Raw genomic sequence first — 20,211 nt, 5'->3', positions numbered from 1 at the left:
ACTGGAATAGCTCGCCTGTCTCCAGGCAACAGCCCTGACGCAACCGCTGGGGAAGAAAAAAAAAAAAAAAAAGTCCCCTAAATGAAAAAAAAAAAAAAAACCAACCAAAAACAAACCAACCACCACACGCACAGATTTCTGAAGCGAGACACAGAGGAGGAGGATGAGACAGACTCCGGGAGGCACTGGTGACACCGCTCTGCAAACACCAAGTTGGGGACCCTGGGTGCGAGGAGGGAGCCGAGATGTCCGTGCCATCCCCTCTCTGATTCCAGCCCCGGTAAGTTTGGGGCTGGTGGCAGCTCGGGGGGGACACAGCCACCCTGGGGACACCCAGCACGGGAGCTGTGGGAGAGCTGCCCGGGGCTGGGGGGGACCCCAGGAGCAGCAGGGAGGGGTGATGTGATGGGGACCCCAGCGACCACCAGCTCAGCGCCGGGGTCTGGCGAGTTCTGGTCTGGCTCTGCTGTGGCGGGGCTGGGATTTGCAAAGTGTCCCCCCTGCCGCAATGTCCTGCCCCGCCGACATTCCCTGGAGATGGCTCCCCATTGACTGGGGATGTCTGAATCCTCCTTTCCCGTGATGTTTGTGGATTTTTTGCTCCCAGCCGGGAGCAGCCAGGGGCTTCTCACCCGCTCCAGGAGGATTTTTCCTCGCAAGGGTGAGGTGTGACAGGGGACAGGCTGCCCGGGTTTCGGGACAATCACCTGTTGCTCCCTCTGCCCCCCCAGCTTGGGATGTGCGGGAGCCCTGGAAACCTTTCCAAACCTGGAATGGTTTGTGGATTTGTGCAGTGCAGACATGGTGGGATGAGCGTGGTGGCCTCGCAGGGCGTAGCTACCTCGGGTTTTTGAATCAGGCACCGTGCGCTGAGCAGAGCAGGTTTCCACCTGCTCGGGTCTGGCCCTCGCAGCTCACGTTTACACCGAGGAGAGGCGAAAAAAACCCCAAAAAAACAAAAAAAAAAAAAAAAAAACCCAGCCAGAACTTCTTCAGAGCCCTTTATAACAGCTTGGGGCTAATTGTTAAAATAATAGCCCCAGCCCGCACCCCTCCCAGCACGAGTGTTTGTGCAAGCCCAGCCCGAACGCCCCGGGTGCTGCTCACCAGGGCAGCATCCCCATCCCAATCCCACAGCCCGGACCGCTCCGCTCCGGGCGGGCTGGCACCTCTCCGTGCACAGACACCTCTCTAAGGACACCCCTCCCTGTTCCCCTGCCGTGCTCCCCCTGTTATTCCACAATCCTGCACCCTCCGGAGCTTTTCCACATCGGAGACCTCAGCGGAGGCGGAGGTGGGGGAGGTGGGGATGGATGGAAACCAAGTTCCCGGCTTCCAGCGAGGAGCTGTGCCCAGCTGATTCCTCTGGCTTTGTCTGCTCGTCCCCTGCATCCGAGGAACTCCCCACTTTCCAGCGGGAACGAGCCTGTTTTGGCTGCCGTGGGTTTGCTCTGTGCCAGCCATCATTTCAGCACTGCTGCTGGTTTTTGCATCCCAGCTCTTCCCTGCCTTCAAGTGCCCATTAAATTCCCCCCCATCCTTCATGGGGGGGGTGTCTGTACACCACAAAAATCCAGCAGAACGGGAGGAATCCGGCTTCTGCCGGGCTCTGGGCTTGCAACAGCCCCGCAGCCATTAGGTGTTTGCAAAATGTAGCAGAGACACTGCAGGGGGAAAAAAAGAAAAAAATAAATAAAAATAATCAGCCTCAGAGCAGCGTAGCCCTTCTGGGGGGAGGGAGAGGAGGGTCTGTTTGCAACCAGCTGATCTTAAATGATATTAAATCCCACGGTGCAGCTCAGCACTGGGAGAAGACAGGTCTGAGGACAGAGGTTGGACGATCACGGTTTGGATAATTGGATGGGACAGGGGGCATGTAAAGGGGATTAGGGGGTCACCGAGGGGCTGACCCCACTCCCCTGATCCTGTTAACTTGGAGCCTGGGGGTCTCCAGTGGGAGCTGGCCCTGGTGTTGTCCCTGCAGGGGCTGAGCTTGGCGCTGGGCAGATTGGAGCCCAACAAAACAAAACAAAAAGGTTAGGTTGGTTTTTTCTTTCTGAAAACACACCCTTGCATGCTGCATCTGGGGAAAAAATAGCTCCCTGTGCTAGTCTCCTGGGAAGAGAGCATTTCTCAGCCTGCCCTGGCTCATTCCCAAGGAATCCCAGCCCTTTTCATTACCCTGGGTACACGGGGACAGAGGTCCCTGCCTGTCCTTGCTGAAACGTGGCCGTGTCTGGGGTATCAGTGGGGAAAAAGGGGGAACAACCAGCTGTGCCAAGCCACAGGTCCTTTGGGGACATCTCTGGGAACAGGTTGTCTGTGCCACTTCCAAGATCAGCTCCAAAACCTGCAGGGAGCCTGGGGCAGTGAGTGCAGATGAAACCCTTGTCCATGATCCATGGCTCCACAGAGCTCAGAACACACTGAGGGTGGACATGGTGACTTCACCAAGAGCCTGAAAACTTGCCTTTACTTCTGCTCCTTAATCCCTTTCCTTCTAAAAGGAATCCTACCTGGTTTGGGCTCGTGGTTTGTAAGCATTGACCCTGTTCAGCTCCCCAGTTTGCAGCTACTTCCAGCTGACTGGAAGACTGGTTTGCTGGAATGCCAAACACTTCTTCATGCAGGATTTCCACACAAAGCCTGGAAATCTGCTGATGGAGGAGAGCCTAACTGGTCTGAAAATGGAACTGCAAGGGTCCCCCTGAAGCAGGCAGCAGCCTCAGCCCTGCTCCCTCCCCTCAGGAGCCTGCTAGAAGCTGTGTGGGGGATGCAGGAGGGATGAGGTGTAGTCGGGCAGGAAGGTGCAGATGTGTTTACTGAAACAGGTTCTGACTCTGCTGGTGATGCTGGAAATCAGCCAGGGAGAAGTGCCTTGGGGCAGGGAGTGCAAACTGGTCCCCTCTAATCTCACAGAATCACAAAATGGTTTGGGCTGGAAGGGAGGCCCCTTCCATAAATCTCATCCACCCTTCCCATGGACAGGGACACCTTCCACTATCCCAGGTTGCTCCAAGCCCTGTCCAACCTGGCCTGGGACACTGCCAGGGCTGGGGCAGCCATCTCTGCATCTCTCCACTCCTCTGGTGGATTTTCTGCAGCCCCTACTGCTCTCCCCTCCTCTCTTGCAGTGTTCAGGGCTCTTTCTGGAGGCCATTTGGGCAGAAAGATGTGCTGGAGCAAACCCTCATCTTGCTCCAGGTCATATGTGAATGGAAAGCCCTTCTCTTTCCCTTTTCCCCATTTTTCTGTGAATGCCATGTCCACATCTATGCCTTTAATGCCCATTTTGGTCCCATCAGTGCTGTCATTTTTCCATGGGGAAAGGAACAAGCTCAGAGACAGGAGTATGGCCAGAAGGTCTCCATGGGCACCATGCTCAGTGTCACTGAGGGCTCTGCCATGACTCCTCCATGGGCAGAGCCCTTTCCATCCTGTCCCGACCATCCTGAGCAGGCAGAGAGCATCTGATCCTGACAGCACCAATTCCAGCCCTGGAGGGTGTCCTGGCTCCTTGGGATCAGGCAGATCTTCCTGGTGCTGGGATTTTGTCCTTTTGAAGGGAGGGAAGCTGAAGGTCACTTTGGGACCAGGCTGGTTTTCTGCAGGAGAGGATTTCAGCTGGATGGGTAAACACTGAATAATAAAATCCAGGGAAACCAGCTCTCCTCAGGGTTAGAGGAGTGGCTGGGGATTTGTTCTCCACCTCTGCAGGACCCTTGTGCAGAGCCAGCAGGATGGGGGGGCTCTGGCAGGGTGAGGAACCCCCAGCTCACCAAACCCACACAGCACAGCAGCTCCTCTCCTGACAGAGCTCATTCTGGCGTGGGGAAAGGAATGAGTGATGTGCAACCACCCTGAAAGGGAACCACCAGCTCCAGGGAGCTGCAGTGTTGATCCTGATGGGTCTCTCCTTCCCTCACCCCATTCCTGAGGCCTCAGAGTCTCTGCTGCCCTGAGGATGCTCCGGAACATCCATCCACCTCCGTGAGCAGCCAGAGTACTCCATTGCTATGGCAACCCCTTCTCACTGGCATCTCCTCCTCTCTGCCCCTCTCCCAGCCTGCTGCAGACACTCAGGGTGGGTCAGAGTCCTCCAGGGGGGTCAGTCACCCCCACCCCATCCCTGTGTCATTGCTGTGCATGGAGGGAGGCAAACAGAGCTCTCCCTGCACACCAGGCACTGTCCCCACCTCGGTGTTCCTTCATCCCACCTTTCCAGGCTCAGGGTCCTCCTCTGCTGCTGGGAGCTGCAGAGTTGGGTGGTGGTGCTGGCAGGTTGGATTTACTCCAGGGGTTTTCTCTGTAGGAGCAGGGGGTATCTGTATGACCCCTGTGCAAACCTTCAGAGCAGATGATCAGGGGAACCACATCCCAAACTCCACAGATCACAGGGTGTATCCCTGCACCCACTGGAGTGTGAGCACGAGCACTCAGATGAGAGCTGGGGACACCAGAGGTGAATTCTGTACATCTCTGAAAACCCTCAGAGCTTTTTCCCTGAAGGCCAGGTGCACGGACTGACTTCTCTGTGAGAGGGAAACTGAGGCACAAAGGGGCTGAGGTGCTTTTTGAAGGTCATTCACAGCCTGAAGCATTGCCTCTGCCCTGTTTGCTCCATGCCAGAAGTGTCACCCGTGGTGTGTGTGGGCAAAAAAGTTTCTGTCAGCTGAGCTTTTGTCTCATATCGAGGCTTTTTTGCCTTCCCAGCCTCCAGAGGAGCAGAATTCCTCTAACACAGACTCCTGCAGCCACTGCTGCTCCTCTGCAATAAGAAATGGTGTTAGAGGAACCCACAGTCCACCAGGAACAGTGAAGGAAGAAGAATAATTTGCTCCCCACAGCTCCTCCTGGGCTAATTGCTGAACTCCCAGTTTAACATTCCTATTATTTCTCCATCCTCGGCTGGTGCTTCTGCTGATCCCTTGGGGTAGGTCAGTTGACTTCTCCAGTGGAAACCTAACACAAGAAAGAAATTAAAGTGTTTTTTGTTGCTGTCTCAGTGACCTGTTGTGCTCTGTGCTTTCGGGATTCATCTAAGGGAAGGGGGGAACCCCTGAGCAGAGGTTCTTAGCGAGGTGTGAGCAAACCCTCACCCTGTTTTGGGGCTGAACTCGTTACCCCTAATTAGGAGTGGCACAAACTCCCTGTGGCAGGTGTGATAATGAGACAAATCAAGGATTAATCACTTAAATCCCCTCACACAGGCCAGCCCAGGGGGAGCCAGGCCTAGGGCAGGGAGACTGGGAGGATGTGGATTTGAGCCAGAGGCAGGCTTGTTCCTGGGAATTTGGTAACTCTCAGGGTTTGTGTTACAGCACAAGGGCATTTTTCTCACACTTACAACTTTCAGATCTCTTTCTTCACAGCAAGTCTTTGAGCCAAATCCAAGATATTGATAGGAAACTAGAGGTGGCTCCCTTCTGTCACTTTGGAGTTTGGACAGGCTGAGGAATGCTGCCAATTTAGGGGGTGTCCCTGCAGAGGGAATGAGATGTTTCATGTTACACCAGAGAGAAAGTGAAGGATGGGCTGAATCAATGCTGCTTTTAGGGTAGAAAAACCAAATCTCCTCCAAAGCTGCTGGGAGTTGCGGTGACAGGGAGGGGGAGATGACAGCAGGGTTGTGACAAAGGGGATGCTCCAAGCTGCTGTTCTGTTTTCATGCTCCAATGCTCTAAATGATAACTGAGCTGTGCCCAGGGCTCAAATACCAGGGGCCATTGCCACCCTGAGGATTCCATACATGCTGAAAAGCAGGACAAAAGAGTTTGTGTGGGGCTCTGTTTTGTAGCTGTGGCATCCAGAAAATGATTAAAATATGATCTTTGCTGGGGATTAGCAAATCCAGCAGCCCAGTGTGAAACTGCAGCACTCTGGGACTGCTGGGTTTGGGCCACTCTCAACAATCTCCACAGAGGTCTCATAGAACAGAGAAAAAAGCTCAGAAACGAGGTCTTTAGAGTCATTACTTGTTTTTCTTTATTGATTTGGGGAAGCTGGAGCAGGAGGAAAGGTAAATTCATTGACATGCCCTGAGCCCTGCAGAGCACCTTTCCACCAGGGCAGCCCACTGCTTTCCCTTCTCTTTTTCAACAGAAGAAGGAAAATTGTTGCTGTTCCAGGCACGAGAGCTGTTGGCTTCAACCAGCCAGAGTGTCTGTGTGTGCTCCCTCTCCCTGTAAAACTCTCATTAACATAAATAGGAGCAGGAAGGAGAGCACAACATGACTAATCCTCCACCCCCACACTGTCTGTGTGTACACTCACAACTCCTCCTCCAGCTCGTGTGCCCCCCACACAATTGTCGGGATAAGTCTTACTCTCACTCAGTGTTTATTTTAAATTGAATCTTCTTACTCAAAAGGTTGGAGAGGCGTAATTATGGTCTGGATTTCAGAGCTGCACATGCCTTTGTGGAAATGGCAGGGAGAGGAATGGCTGGGTAACTCTAGGAAGCTGCACACATCCTGCCTGGTTTTCCAGGCACCTCACCAGGCAAGCAGAAAAGTGTTTTGTTTTGTGCCTGACGTTCAGAGGAGAGCTCTGGATCTATTCCTAGCTCAGCTATAGATGAGCACACGACCTTGAGAATGTCTTTATCTGATCCTGCTGGCAAATGAACACGGAAGCTGCCTGAGCTTAACTCTTGAGGAGTTCTCTGCCCCTCCAGGTCCCAGGGTTTGTCAGACCAGCTTTGGGCACAGCTTCCATGAGTGCTGGCAGGAGGAGAAGTGGGGAGGAAGGTCCTGGCTTCTCTGTGCTGCTGCACCTAGGGGTGTTTACAAGGGACCATTCCTACTGGACAAACTGGACGTGGCCAGAGATGGAAACCACGAGTCCAAGTCTCCCTGGGTGTCTGAGCCCAGACCATGCCAGCCCCACTGTTAGTTCCTCCCCTGGCTGGGGCCATGTTCCTGACTGGAGCCAGGGGGCCAGGAGGGAGCTGAATCCTCAGGCTGCAGCTTTAGCAAACCCAGAACTAAACCCAGATCTTAAACTGGAGGGAAGTGTGGTGTGGGGAAGAATGAGTCCCTTTTTCCAGTTCTCCTTTTGACTCAAACTCTTGGGAGAAGTTTGAGTTTGCAGAATCACAGAATGGTTTGTTGGAAGGACCTTAAAGACTCCACCCCCTGCTATGGACAGGGACACCTCCCACTGTCCCAGGCTGCTCCAAGCCCCATCCAGCCTGGCCTTGGACACTGCCAGGGATCCAGGGGCAGCCACAGCTTCTCTGGGCAATCTGTGCCAGGGCCTCCCCACCCTCACAGGGAAGAATTTCTCCCTAATATTTAATCTAAGCTTGCCCTCTTTCAGGTTGCTCTATTTCATCTGGGCCTGATTTGCCCAGATGGGGAAATGTGGGTTTGCCAGGCAGATCAAGAAAACCAGACAGCCCAACATCCAGCAGCAGCCACTGCTGTCTCCAGAGGACTTTGGGGTCTGGGAATGTCTCCTGGCCTCCTTGGCCACCCTTCTGTGGCCCCTTGAGTTAAGACTGGAGGTGTAGGTAACCAGAGCTTTGCTAAAAGCCAGAGCCTGTCTGTTCCTGCCCCAGAGCACTCAGATAACCGAGGTGAGGTCACCCTTCCCTGCAGCACCTTGGCACTGAGCCTCTCCCAAAACCCTCACTCCCCTGCTCCAGCAAGAGCTGTCTCACTTTCCTCACTCCTTTTTCCTTCTCAAAACCAATCCTTTTTTTTTCTTCTAGGTGTTCATTCAAGGCTGGTTTGGTGCTTGAGGAGGGACCCACACCTCAGCTGTCCTCCAGGGAGCTGTACTGAGCCCCTCGTGACACCTGGTCACACCTTGAGCATTCTCATCTCCATCCCTGGTCCTTTCCAGCCCACCTCTATGCCTTTGGACTCCCAGACAGGATGTCTGTGCCCCAAATCCAAATAGAAGAGGCTCTGGACAGCACGGATGCTGGCTCGGGGGGGGTTCCTCCTCCAGATGATCACCTGAGGACCCTCAAGGCATTGACAGAGAAGCTGAGACTGGAGACCAGGCGCCCTTCCTACTTGGAATGGAAGGCAAAGCTGGAGGAGCAGGCTTGGAAGAGCCCCCAGTCAGAGGGAGACAGGGAGGATGAGGCCACCAAGGCCAAAAAGACCCCGGGGGAGACTGTCCCCATGAGGAAGGTGCAGCTGCACCTCAACGGGAGCCCTGCCCAGGACAAGGGGACTGTCACCTCAGGGAGGATAGGTGGCTTTGAGAGCATCGACGAAGCTCTGACGTGGCTCAGGAAGGAGCTGGTAAGTGATTGCCTGTCCCTGTTAGCACAGATTTTCAAGAGGGATAAAAATGAAAGAGTGGGGAAACTCCTTGTTGCCACCTGCCTTCAGCCCCAGGTGGAAAGGCAACAATCAGTCCTTGTGTTTTCCATCAGTCATTGTATTTTCCATCACTCATTGTGTTTGCCACACCTGGCTCTTCCAGGCCCATCCTCTGTTGCTTTTTTCTTGATTCAAACCCTGTTCACATTTCAGTCATCCCCCCATCTGTTTATTTCTGGTGCTTCTGTGCTGGACATTTCACAGAAAAGGAGGGAACAAAAATGCTTTGTCTTTTCTAGGAACCTGTGCTAGGAAAATCCAGAGAGCCAGGGCTGGAATCCACCTTTTCTCTGTCACTTTGCTATCATGGTTTTTTTGGCACAAATTTATCCTGGGCCTGACCCAGCTCCCAGCCGAGCTCAGGAGTCAGCACAGCCTGGGGATAATTCCCAGGGGGATGCACCAATCCTGACAGAGCTCAAGAAATGTTTGGAAAACACTCTCAGGCTCATACAGTGATTTTGGGGTTGTTCTGTTGGACAGGAGTTGGACTTGATGATCCTTGTGGGTCTCTTCCAGCTCAGGGTATTCTGTGATTCTCTGGAGGTTGATAGGAGGGGGATGTCACTGTCAGAGCAGCTGGAGACTGAGCTCAGGTGCTCTTCACAAGAGTAGAATCAATCAGACAACAAAAACACACTTCCCTTCTCATCACTGGCATGAAATTTCTTTATTATTTGGCCCAAAACACTGGAAGTGACTCATGACACGTGGCTTTGTTTCTGTTGCCCAGTTGGAGTTTTGCCTGTGAGTCCCAGCAGGAATATTTGCAACGGGGGCTGGGACATCACTTGTGGCCAACGCTTGTGAAAATGTTCTTGTGCAGACACTGTTTTTGAGAAACACTGAAATCTTTGAGGAAAACTTCTGACAAAAATTAATAACAGTTTTAAAGATTTCTTTGTGACTTTTGCTTCAGATAACGTTGATTTGTCAACTTTCTGTTGCTGCATTCACCCAGCTCCCCTGGTCCCCTGAGGATTTATTTACAGAGGTGGCTCTGGATGTTGCACTTTGGTGACTTGGTTTCTTAGGATCATGCTTTCAGGAATTCAGAACTATTAGGAACAGCTTTGAGATGATCCCCTACAACCCCTCAGTGCTCTGGAGAGCCTCAGCTCCAGATCTGTGACCTGAATCTGGGTGTAATCTTAAATTCACACTTGATGGAAACCCCAAATCTCAAGATGATCAAAGAGAGTAAGAAGCAGATTTTCCTTCTCAGAACCCTGAATTTTAAAAGATTTGGGGTTTTCTTTCAATCTCTGCCCATGATGGAAGTACAAATTGTGTCAGAGTCTGATTCTACCCCTTAAACTCGGGTGTGGTATCTAAACCACCATCTGTCAAAAACTGAAAGTTTGAATTAAAGACCAGAAAAGGCCAAGCAAACCCTAATTGTTCCTCACTTTCCATTTCCCAGCCACTTAATTATACCGGTCTTTGCTGGATCTGGACGTGACTGGTAATTTAGAACAATTTCCCCAAAAGAGAGAGCAATTTTTTGACTGACCACAGGGTGAAAAAGCTGAGCTGGAGGCACGAGTGTGGGTAAGAGCTGCCAGCAGGCAGAGGGAGCACAGCCAGGCCATCCCATCACATGGTGCTGGAACCAAAAGGTGCATTTCACATTACATTTCAAGGGTGAAATGCAGTTTCTTCTCAAGTAAAGGAACAAGCTTCCAAAGATCCCAACACAGAGAAGATTTTTCCTTGCCTTTCCTCACGCTGTGGTAGCAAAGCCATCAGGAAGGTTCCACAGCAGAACGAAGCCCAAAAACCAACCAGACCTTGGGCTGATCCCCCAGTGTGGGCAGCAGGGGACAGGGGAGAGGGGATTCTGCCCCCTCTGCCCCTCTCAGGTGAGACCCCACCTGCAGAGCTGACCCAGCACAGGGAGGACCTGGAGCTGCTGGAAGGAGTCCATAGGAGGCACCAGGATGAGCAGAGGGATGGAGCAGCTCTGCTGTGAGGAAAGGCTGAGACAATTGGGATTGCTCAGCCTGGAGAAGGCTTTGGGATGAGCTAATTGTGTCTTTCAGTTCCTGAAGGAGCCTACAAGAAAGATGGAGAGGGACTTGGGACAACGACCTGGAGGGACAGGACACAGGGAGTGGCTTCCCACTGCCAGAGGTCAGGGTTAGATGGGATACTGGGAAGGAATTATTCCCTGTGAAGGTGGTGAAGCCCTGCCATAGGGTGCCCAGAGAAGTTGTAGCTGCTCCTGGATCCCTGGAAGTGTCCAAGGCCAGGCTGGATGGGGCTTGGAGTGACCTGGGATAATGGAAGGTGTCCCTGCCCATGGCAAGGTGGACAGGATGAGTTTTAAGGTCCCTTCCCACCCAAACCCTTCCATGATTCTGTGATTCCACAATGAGGTTATTTAGGGTCTGTAGGGTTCACCTAGCCAATGAAGGGGCAAAAGCTGGTGAATGTGGGGATTCTTTCCATGCAGGAAAGAAGTGCAGCAGCCCTGTCCTTAGGGAGAGAAATGCAGAGTGTGCAGCTCCATCACCCCCAGCCCTCACCACAGCTCCCAGCGTGTTCAGGCTGGGTTGTTTCAACTGCATCACCCTGGAATGGTTCTGACTTGTCCCAGGGAGCTCCTGCCAAGCACTTGGAGCTTCAGGAGTTTGCACATGCTGGGGACTGTTCCCATCAGGCAATTTGTACAGGACCACCCAGGTTTGGATTTAACTCTATCCCAGCCAAAAGCAGCAGAGGCAGGAGAGTAAATTTGGTGTATCATAGAAGGGTTTAGGTTTGGAAAGCCCTTTAAGATCGAGTCCAGCCACTCCTCAGCACTGCCAAGGCCAGCACTAAACCATGTCCCCAAGCCACACACACAGCTTCCAAATCCCTCCAGGGATGGGGACTCCTCCACTGCTCTGGGCAGTTGTGCTAGGGCTGGAAAATCCTTTTGCTGAAGAATTTTTTTCCTAATATCCAATTTAAACCTCTCTTGGTGCAACTTGAGGCCATTTCCTCTTGCCCTGTCTCTTGTCACTCCCAACCCACACAAAAGCCATCATCTAATGCAGAAATTTTCCTCTGTGTCTTCAGAGTCTGCTCTGATTTGACTTCAGCCAGGTTCAGGCTGCTCACATTGAGAACTGAAGCAAAATAAAAAAAAAAAAACAACAATGTTTTATTGTCTATCTGCTTTTCTGGGCCTGTCACCTCGCGTGACCCGTGCCAGGCCCAGGTTTGTGGGACTGACACAAACCCAGCCAGCCACGTCAGCTGGGCCCTGCTGAGAACCTGGCCCCGAGAAACTGATTGATTCAGACATGCAAACTGCTCTTGTTTTTGTGCTGAGAGGCTCTGTGGAGGTGTAGGAGCAAATTGCAGCTCTCAGCTCGTGCTGAGCTGCCCTGGGGCTGGAGCATTTCCCTCCCCAGCTCCTCCTGCCTCTTCTCTGCCCTTGTGTTTGCCTTTGCACTGTCAAGTGTGGCAGCTCCTCATCTGTGCTGAGAGCAAAGCCATCACCAGCCCAGGGATGGTGACAGACTCGAGGGCTGGAGGGGTCACACTTTGCTCTTTCCTTCTGAAATTTGCCAGGTTTTACAAGTTATAAAATTATTCACTCAAAGTCCTCTCCCTCCTAAGTATGGCTAAAGTACAGCCCTGTGAACAGGGACATCTTAGAACAGTTCTAACTTTGTCCTTTTAGGAAAAAATGAGTTTTCTATCTCAAATTCACCAGTTTGGCACTGAAATCTGAGGGGTGTGAGACAGAATGCAGGAAAGACTTGAAAAGGAACACACATTTCTGATGGGCCCTCCTGGGAAATCATAAAACACCTGTGTCCTGTCAGTCAGATTCCTTTAAATTAAATATTAAGTGCTTTTATTTCCATTTGGGATACCCATATTGGCTGAACAAGTGCTTGAGTGAATTTAAACAACAATGCAGCACAAAATTTCCTCATTATGAGGGTGGGGAGGCCCTGGCACAGGGTGCACAGAGAAGCTGTGGCTGCCCCTGGATCCCTGGAAGTGTCCAGGGCCAGGCTGGACAGTGCTTGGAGAAATCTGGGATAGTGGAAGGTGTCCCTGGCCATGGCAGGGGGTGGAATAAGATGAGTTTTAAAGTCCTTTCCAACCCAGACCATTCTGTGACACTGTGACCTCCACTGTTAAATTGCTGAAACTAGGGAAGAGTTTAGGATTTATTATGGAACAGGAGCATCCCCAAGGGTCAGTTTGGTGCAGCCACTGCTTTGGGGAGAGAGGGAGCCAACACAGCCTAAACAACTCTGAGGAAGAGTGAGACTTGGGACCCATGACATGGTCCAGCTGGCAAAGAAAGCTCTCCTGGTGGTGGTGGAGAACTCCCAGGCACTCCAGAAGGATCTGGGTTAACTCATCTGAGGCTGTGGGTTGCACCACAAGGGCGTGAGCACCTAAAATTAGCCATGACAGGGTGGCATCTGAGCACCTCTGAAGAAGCCCCAAACCAAAACACAGACAGTGTGGGCTGGTTTGAAGGGTTCAGCAAGGATCTGACAAGTGGCCTGCGCTTCTTTGTGCTTGCACTCAGGAAAGTGCCAATTCACATTTCAGTTTATTTTGATCTTTTGGAAATAAAAAGGGCTGGCCCTGTGGGAGCAGCTGCCTCTCCACAGACCATCCCCCTGACCTTCATGGGCCAGGCTGGGACTTTATCCATGGGATTCTTCTCTTTTGGGAAGAGAGGGAAATCTCACAGAGCTTCTCATCTCCATGCCTCGAGGTGCTGCCTGCTGAAAATCCCTCAAAAGCAATGCAGAGAAAAGATGGACTGCTGGAAATGGGAAAATTATTGGTCTTCCTCTCTGTTGAAGACAAAATTGAAGGCAATTGCTTGTAGCTATTTAGGATGAGCCACCTAGACTGGAAATCAGGAAAGAATACGTCCAGAGCTTTCTCTCTCTCACCCCTGTTAAACATCCCTGGGAGACTCTGAGGCTCAATCCAAGCAGAAAATCCCCACTAGATTCATAAGATCTGGTGGTCTAGCTGTGCATTTAAATCCAGCAGTTGCTTTACTGCCAGGAAGGGCCTGAGTTTTGTTCCCCCTTCCAGCCTGGAGGTTCAATGTGGCATCCTGTCCTTTTCTACAACATTCCCCACCCATGCTGGTGAGAAACAGCTGGGGCAGAATGTGTTAAAATGTTGGTTTTCATGAGCAAGACACACCTAAGGCTCTTCCTGCCCTTGCCATGAGAGGATCAAAGGAAATCAAAAGCCTGGCTTCTGCTGGATGCTCCCCACAGGTTTCTCCAGGATGCTGCATCCGTGTGTGGGATCCTGCTGCTGCCTCACACGGATAAACTGGAGTGTGGAGTTACCTCGTGGGTGAACTCTGCAAACCAAAAACCCCACGGCTTCCCGTGGTGTGGCCCCTGTAATCCCATTATTCATTGCCAGGCAGCTTTGTGGGCTCTGCTGGCCTGACAACGCTGCTTTTCAAGGGACATCACTCATCCTTTCCAGTGATTGTTTGGTCCTCAGCATGGGACGGGGGGAATGGCTTTAGTATTTGTGCAGAGCCTCTGGGAAAGGGAAGGAGAAGGAGGATTTCTGGGTTCTGGCTGAAATTCCATTAAATATTCTGGGGGGGTTTGAACAGAGCAGTGTTTAATGGGACTCCATGGATGCAGGGCAGGGGGTTTGCATCTCAAGCCAAGCCCCAGGGATGAGTGTGGGGAGTGAGAGTTCATGCCCTGCAGAGCAGCTCAGTTTTCATGCTCCACCCTCTGCCCAGCTGTCACCCCACGGAGCTGCCTCCACAGGACCTGTCACCAGGCTAGGAACTCCCAAGCCCTTGGGAAGACAAGGCAGCCTTCCAAGGAGCACAGGCAGTGACAGCCCTCACCCCATCTTCCATCTCCTCCTTGTGCACATCATCCTCTCATAGAAACATGGAATTCTTAAGGCTGGAAAAGCCCTCAAAGATCATTGAGTCCAGCTCTTAACCCAGCACTGCCAAGGCTGCCACTAAACCATGTCCCCAAGTGCCACGTCCACATGGTTTTAGTCAACCACTGCCAGGCTTTGTTCCTTATCTTTATTTTCTAGAGGGCTTTGCCTTCCAGCTTGTGTGAAATCAAACAGATTCCTCAAAAGAGGGAAAACAAGAAGCAGTCAAAAACTGTAAAGCTGGTTTGCAAGAGAAAAAAAAAGCACCAATAACTCACAGCTCTCTGCACAATGGCCTCATAATTATCTTTTAAATGTTGGGGTTTTTTCTTTTTTCTTTTTTTTTCTTTTTTTTTTTTTTTTTTGACATCCGAGGCTTTTTTAATCCCACATTCTTCCAAATATTCAGTGAAAGCCTTTGTTGGCATTTCTTAGGTAACTTGATACACCAAGAAGAAAGAATGACCCAGGGTCACTTCAATAACACCTGTGATCACCTCCTGATAAAATGTCAGCATTTGTTGTGAGACAGGGCAAAATACCAACAGAATAGTTTGGGGTTTTTTATTGTAGCTCAGGTGGAAGAATAAAAACTGCCAAATGGCATTGCTTTGCTGGGGGCACAGGTTATGAGGTCTGAGAGGAAATAGTGGGTTTTTTTTGATAAAGGTAATTTACCACAACCCTGCCAACAAATTGAGAGAGATTTCCTGAGAGAGAGAGAGAGATTCACTCAGAGATTGGTACAAAGGTGACTTAATCCTCTCCAGACAGCCAAGCTGGAGTCTTATTGCTGTCTGGGAGCATAAGACAAGGTCCTCCAGGATGCCTCTGTAGTGTCAGAGAATCATAGAATGGTTTGGGTTTGAAGGGATTTAGATATTAGAAAATAATTCTTCCCTGTGAGAGTGGTGAGGCCCTTGCCCAAGTTCCCATCCCTGGAAATGTCCAAGGCCGGGTTAGATGAGGCTTGGAGCAACCTGGCACAGTGGAAAGTGTCCCTTCCCATGGCAGGGGGTGGGACTGAATGATTTTTAAGGTCTCTTCCAACCCAAATCATTCTGGGATTCTCTGCTTGCCTGGAGGAGGAAGGATTATGGCACAAGCTAAAGTAACCCTGAGGCTGCTTTGGTTCACACCCTCCTCACAGCAGCCCTTGGAAAGGGGTCATGGAAAGGTCCCATGTAGGAATACCAGGGTCTCTGTGGGGTCTCTCAGGGGAAACTTTCCCTCCTCCCTTCCCTCCTGCATCTTCATGCACAAGCCACCAGCCAGGAATAATTTACCCCCTTCCTCCAGAGCTGTGTCTGTACCCACAAACTGAGCAGCTAATTTTCAGCCTGGAGGGAAACTGATATGGTCTGATCACATCCATGCTGCTAAAATCCAGGAAAGGGAAATTTATCCCAAAATGTAGAATCACAGTCTCCTAGAACTGGCTGAGTTGGAAGGGGCCTTGGAGATCATCCTGTTCCAGCCCCTCCTGTGAGCCTGTTCAGCTTCTTTCCCACCTTCTTCTCTTTGTAGCTTTTGTGGTTTTGTTGCTTTTCTGTGAGGAGGGAAGTGGGGTGGGAAGTGGGAATTGTCTTGCTTTGCTTTTCCAGCCCTGCCTTCCCCTGTTTGCCAGGCTGACTCCCACACCAAGTGTTCACTCCTTCCTTCACTACAAATGGAACTGGCAATGAATTTTCTTAATTATGAGCTAGAATTTTTTTTCTAATAAAAGACCTCTTTTCTTTCATTACTTCTGAATCTTCCACCTTCCCAAACCAGGTGCCAGGGGAGAAAAAAATACCTCCAAAACACTTAGATCATTAGCTTGGAGGTTGTAGTTTTGTGTCCTGTGGGAAACCATGGAGGTCCCATCCTGAGAGCCACTTCAAATTACTGAGATAAAATAAGCCACAGACGAGGTGGACTCTGTCATGGGCCAGCTCTGATTTCTGCAGGCTAGAAACCCAGGCTGAGTATTTGGGGATCAGTTATTTAGTGTTCTTTTAATTGGTCCTTTCCACCTCTAATTGCTCTGTCTCCCTGTGGCTGCTGCCTTATGAGCAAAATTAATTTGGGCTTTGTTTAATGTTGAAATGGAGGCTCTGAAGCCTGACAGATACCCAAGCCAACAGCCTTGGCACAGCTTTGATTCCACTTTCCTGGTGCTCCTGAAAACATGAGCAGGCACAGATTTTCTTGTTGTTAAAAATTCCCCATCCTGAGCTGGTATTTTTTTGGGATGCATTGCTGGCTTGGAAGATCCCTATCTCCTTCACAGACTGAGCACCTCTAGATGAGTACACAGAATCAGCTAGGTTGGAAATGACCTTTGAGTTTGAGTCCAACCTATGACATGACACCACCTTGTCAACCTGACCATGACACATTCAGCCTCACCTCCAGGGATGTTGACTCTAACACCTCCCTGGGCAGCCCACTCCATGCCCAATCACTCTTTATGAAAGGACTTTTTCCTAATGTCCAGCCTAAACTTCCTCTGGAGCAGCTTAAGGCTGTGTCCCCTCATCCTGTTGCTGTTCCCTGGGAGCAGAACCTGACCCCCACCTTGCTGCACCTTCTGTCAGGGACTTGTGCAGAGTGATGAGGTCTCCCCTGAGTCTCCTTTTCTTCAGACTGAGCCCCCCCAGCCCCTCTTTACCAGGGCTAGTGCTCCAGACCCTTCACAGAATCCCAGAATAATGAGGTTGGAAGAGACCTCTAAGATCATCGAGTCCAACCTAACACCTCAACTAGACTATAGCACCAAGTGCCATGTCCAGTCTTTTTTTAAACACATCCAGAGATGGTGATTCAACCACCTCCCTGGGAAGAGCATTCCAGTACTTTATTATTATTATTTTTTCCTAATATCCAACCTATACCTTCCCTGACGTAGCTTGAGCTGCATCAAGCTTCACCAGCCTTGTCGCCCTTCTTGGACGCATCCAAGCACCTCAACATCTTTCCATTCCCCACCATCTGGTGCAGCCTGGAGCAGGGAGGCAGCGAATTTGCCACTAAAACCCCTCTTCCCTCCCCGTTGCAGGCAGAAATGCGCCTGCAGGACCAGCAGCTGGCCAGGCAGCTGATGCGGCTGCGCAGCGACATCAACAAGCTGAAGATCGAGCAGACGTGCCACCTGCACCAGCGCATGCTCAACGATGCCACCTACGAGCTGGAGGAGAGGGACGAGCTCGCCGACCTCTTCTGTGACTTCCCCCTCGTCAGCTCCTTCAGCCTCTCCACGCCCCTCAAGCTCATCGGGGTCACCAAGATGAACATCAACTCCCGCCGGTTCTCGCTGTGCTGAACGGGGAGGGGGAAGGAGAGGGAAGGATGGGGGAGAAAGAGGCAGAGGGCTCTCTCTGCCTCGTGGCTGGGTGAGGAGAGGCCAAGGAGGAGCAGAGGGAACGGGAGCAAACAGGGAACCTGCAGCTGGTCTTGGTGGCAGCGTGGGGATTGGCACTGGAACAGCCTGGGGATCTCATGGGGAAGGCAGGACCTGTGTGGAAGAAGCCTGGAGAGCATCCAGACCCAACACATGCACTCAGCTCCTTTGCCAAGTCCCTTCTCCTCCTCTTCCTCCCACAGGACGCAGCTCAGTGTGGGTGGTTGTGCTCAAAAATCAAAGAAGGGGGTCAAAAATCAGCCACAAAGAAAAATCCCTCTTCCCTTCCCCTTCCCCTCCTCCAAGGCTGGAGCAACATTGCTCTCCTCCATGGATGTCCCCTTGGGCACCAGCCCTCAGCCTCTGCTGCTCCAAGTGTGGGATCCATGGAGCTGTTTCAGGTGGGAAGTTGATTTCCAGTGGGAAGGAGCCAAGCAAAGGACTGTGGGTTAAATGGTACCAGCCCCAGGAAGTGGTGAGAAGATGTGTTTGTGGGATTGCTCATAGAGTCCAGGGCACTACCACTTCATTTTGCCTGTGGTATCGATGATGGACTCAGCATGGGCACATTCAGAGATTCCAGCTGACCAGAAGTCTCCTGTGTGCCCTGGAAGTCATATCCAGAGCAATACACGTTTCTGATCCTGTTGGATCCTGTTGTCAGCCACAAGGAACCCTGTGGTTCACCCTGAAAACAAGGAAATGTTGTACTCAGGACGTTTCCTGTCAGAGAAATCAATTGGCTGACAACCCCCAATAGCAGCACCAGCAAACCCTGGATCCTCTGTAGCAGCACACATCCGTCAGAGAGAGGGACTTCAAGAGGAGAAAGGGGACTTTTGGGTAATGAACTCAAAATGGGACTTAAAGGGAGAAATTGCTGTGATGAGCTTCGGACCTGCAGCAACACATGGGGTTCTCTCCCTGCCCAGCAGAATGTGAGATGGATGCTGTGTTTTCTTGCCTTTCAGTGCACACGGCTGCCTGTACCTGGCACGGGGGGCAGAGATCTCTGGTGCTGCCCAGCAAGGGACTCCAAAGGTCTTGCCATGGTAATTTTGGGACACCTGGCACCCAAGAGAGTGCAGATCAAGCATGAATGCCTTCAGGCTCTCCCTCCTGTGCCCACCCCACTCCTGACCCTGTCAGAGTGGAACAATCCTGCTCATGGAGTCCCTGCCCATGGCAGGAGGGTTGGAATCAGATGATCTTTACAGTCCTGTCTAACCCAAACCATTCTAGGATCTCAGCCCAACTCTGCTCCTCCCCACGTGCCCGAGCAGGGGCAGCTCTTGGCTGAGCAGGCCTGGGAAGGAGCAGGAGGAGCAATCCCACTGCTCTGGAAGCTGTGGCTGTGTCGATGTGCCTGTAGCTGTCCGTGAGCTCTGTGTGTGTGTGTGTCAGTCGCTGTGTGTGTGCATCTGAGCCCGCAGGACGCCTCTCCCGCGAGGCTCCGGGCTGGGTTCGCGCCTTTGTTCCGAAACGCGACGGGAACCGGGATCCGGCGAGACTCCGACGTGCCTGGGAGGATGCAAGGAGGCTTCCAGACCTGGGGTGCCACAGGGAGCTTTAGGCTGGTGCAGAGAAGACAAATAATTCACGTGCCTCCACAGGTCTGCACGGTAGGGGTGAATCAAGGGGGTCACAGATGGGGCTGGGGACTCTGAGCTGAGATCTGCCCTCCGTCCCCACAACCCCTGGTGGTGCCTCCCCATCCACTCCAAAGCTCCCTGAGTATCTTTTCTTTCTGCTAAGGAAGGAGGAATTTTAGGCACCAGAGCTTTATCTATACCATCAGCACCACGCCTGGGTGCTGAATCTTGTGCTCCCCAGGTGAGGAAAGTTTATTTGGGTTGTGACCAGACTGTCACTTGGCCCTCTGGACAAAACAACCAGCCATGGTGCCGTTCAGTTTACTAGGAACAGCCTTACTTCCCCATGGACATCTTGGAAAAAAAACCCCACCTCATTAAAATTCTTCTTTGTTTACTTTTTTCATAAAAATAAATCACTTTGTGTCCCACATGTTGATTTTCAGAGGCGTTTTCAGTCAGAAGATAGAAATGGTGTCTTTTCCATGAAAATAATGCCTTGGAAAGGGGGATTGGTTCTCTCTAGGGCCAAATGGAGTCGAGTACAGGGTGGGCCTGCCTTTGGGCTCTTGTCTGGTAGCCAAAATAGGGGTTAATTCAAGCACAGTCTTTGTGGGTCATTACACGTGGCATTAGAAAATCAGACGTCTGGGTTCCAGACATGTATTTTCTGCATTAAGGGGGAAGAGGGATGAGTGTAACTGCCAGCTGTTTGTCAAAATGCACAATTTTTTAATTATAAAACCTCTGTCTGTATTGATTTCTGCCTCTGGTCTCTCACTGTGTCGGGGAAGCACCAGGATGGTGTGTTCCAGGATTACAGGTGTGCCAGGTTTTTTCCTGGCAGGTTTTTGTATCCACTCAAGCCCATCAGCTCCACCTGGCAGTCCAGAAGAGATGGGAGGAAAATAAGGTTGGAGCACATATGGAGGAAAATAAGGTTGGAGCACATTTGGACAAAAACCTATGGGAAAGAAAACAAACAAACAAAAAA

At 51.4% G+C, this 20,211-nt stretch overlaps 1 protein-coding gene across 1 annotated transcript; it reads left to right on the top strand.

The window, feature by feature from the left end:
* The first annotated feature begins 118 nt into the window (after window positions 1-118).
* Window positions 119-19,977, top strand: FAM167A (family with sequence similarity 167 member A). Its single transcript, XM_039697648.1, has 3 exons — window positions 119-280; window positions 7,715-8,258; window positions 17,284-19,977. The coding sequence occupies exons 2-3, from the start codon at window positions 7,881-7,883 to the stop codon at window positions 17,545-17,547; spliced, it is 642 nt and encodes a 213-aa protein (XP_039553582.1). The 5' UTR covers window positions 119-280; window positions 7,715-7,880; the 3' UTR covers window positions 17,548-19,977.
* The last annotated feature ends 234 nt before the right edge of the window (window positions 19,978-20,211 follow it).

Source organism: Passer montanus, unplaced genomic scaffold, assembly GCF_014805655.1.
Source record: "Passer montanus isolate IOZ18808 unplaced genomic scaffold, ASM1480565v1 scaffold119, whole genome shotgun sequence".
NCBI classification, from domain to species: Eukaryota; Metazoa; Chordata; class Aves; order Passeriformes; family Passeridae; genus Passer; species Passer montanus.
This window is presented reverse-complemented; position numbering and strand designations above follow the sequence as displayed.

What these genes read in the sequence shown, in the direction of transcription:
- FAM167A (XM_039697648.1), top strand. Translation starts at nt 7,881, where the DNA reads ATGTCTGTGCCCCAAATCCAAATAGAAGAGGCTCTGGACAGCACGGAT. An exon ending in CGTGGCTCAGGAAGGAGCTG is followed by an intron (nt 8,259 to 17,283) that starts GTAAGTGATTGC and finishes TCCCCGTTGCAG; the next exon opens with GCAGAAATGCGCCTGCAGGA.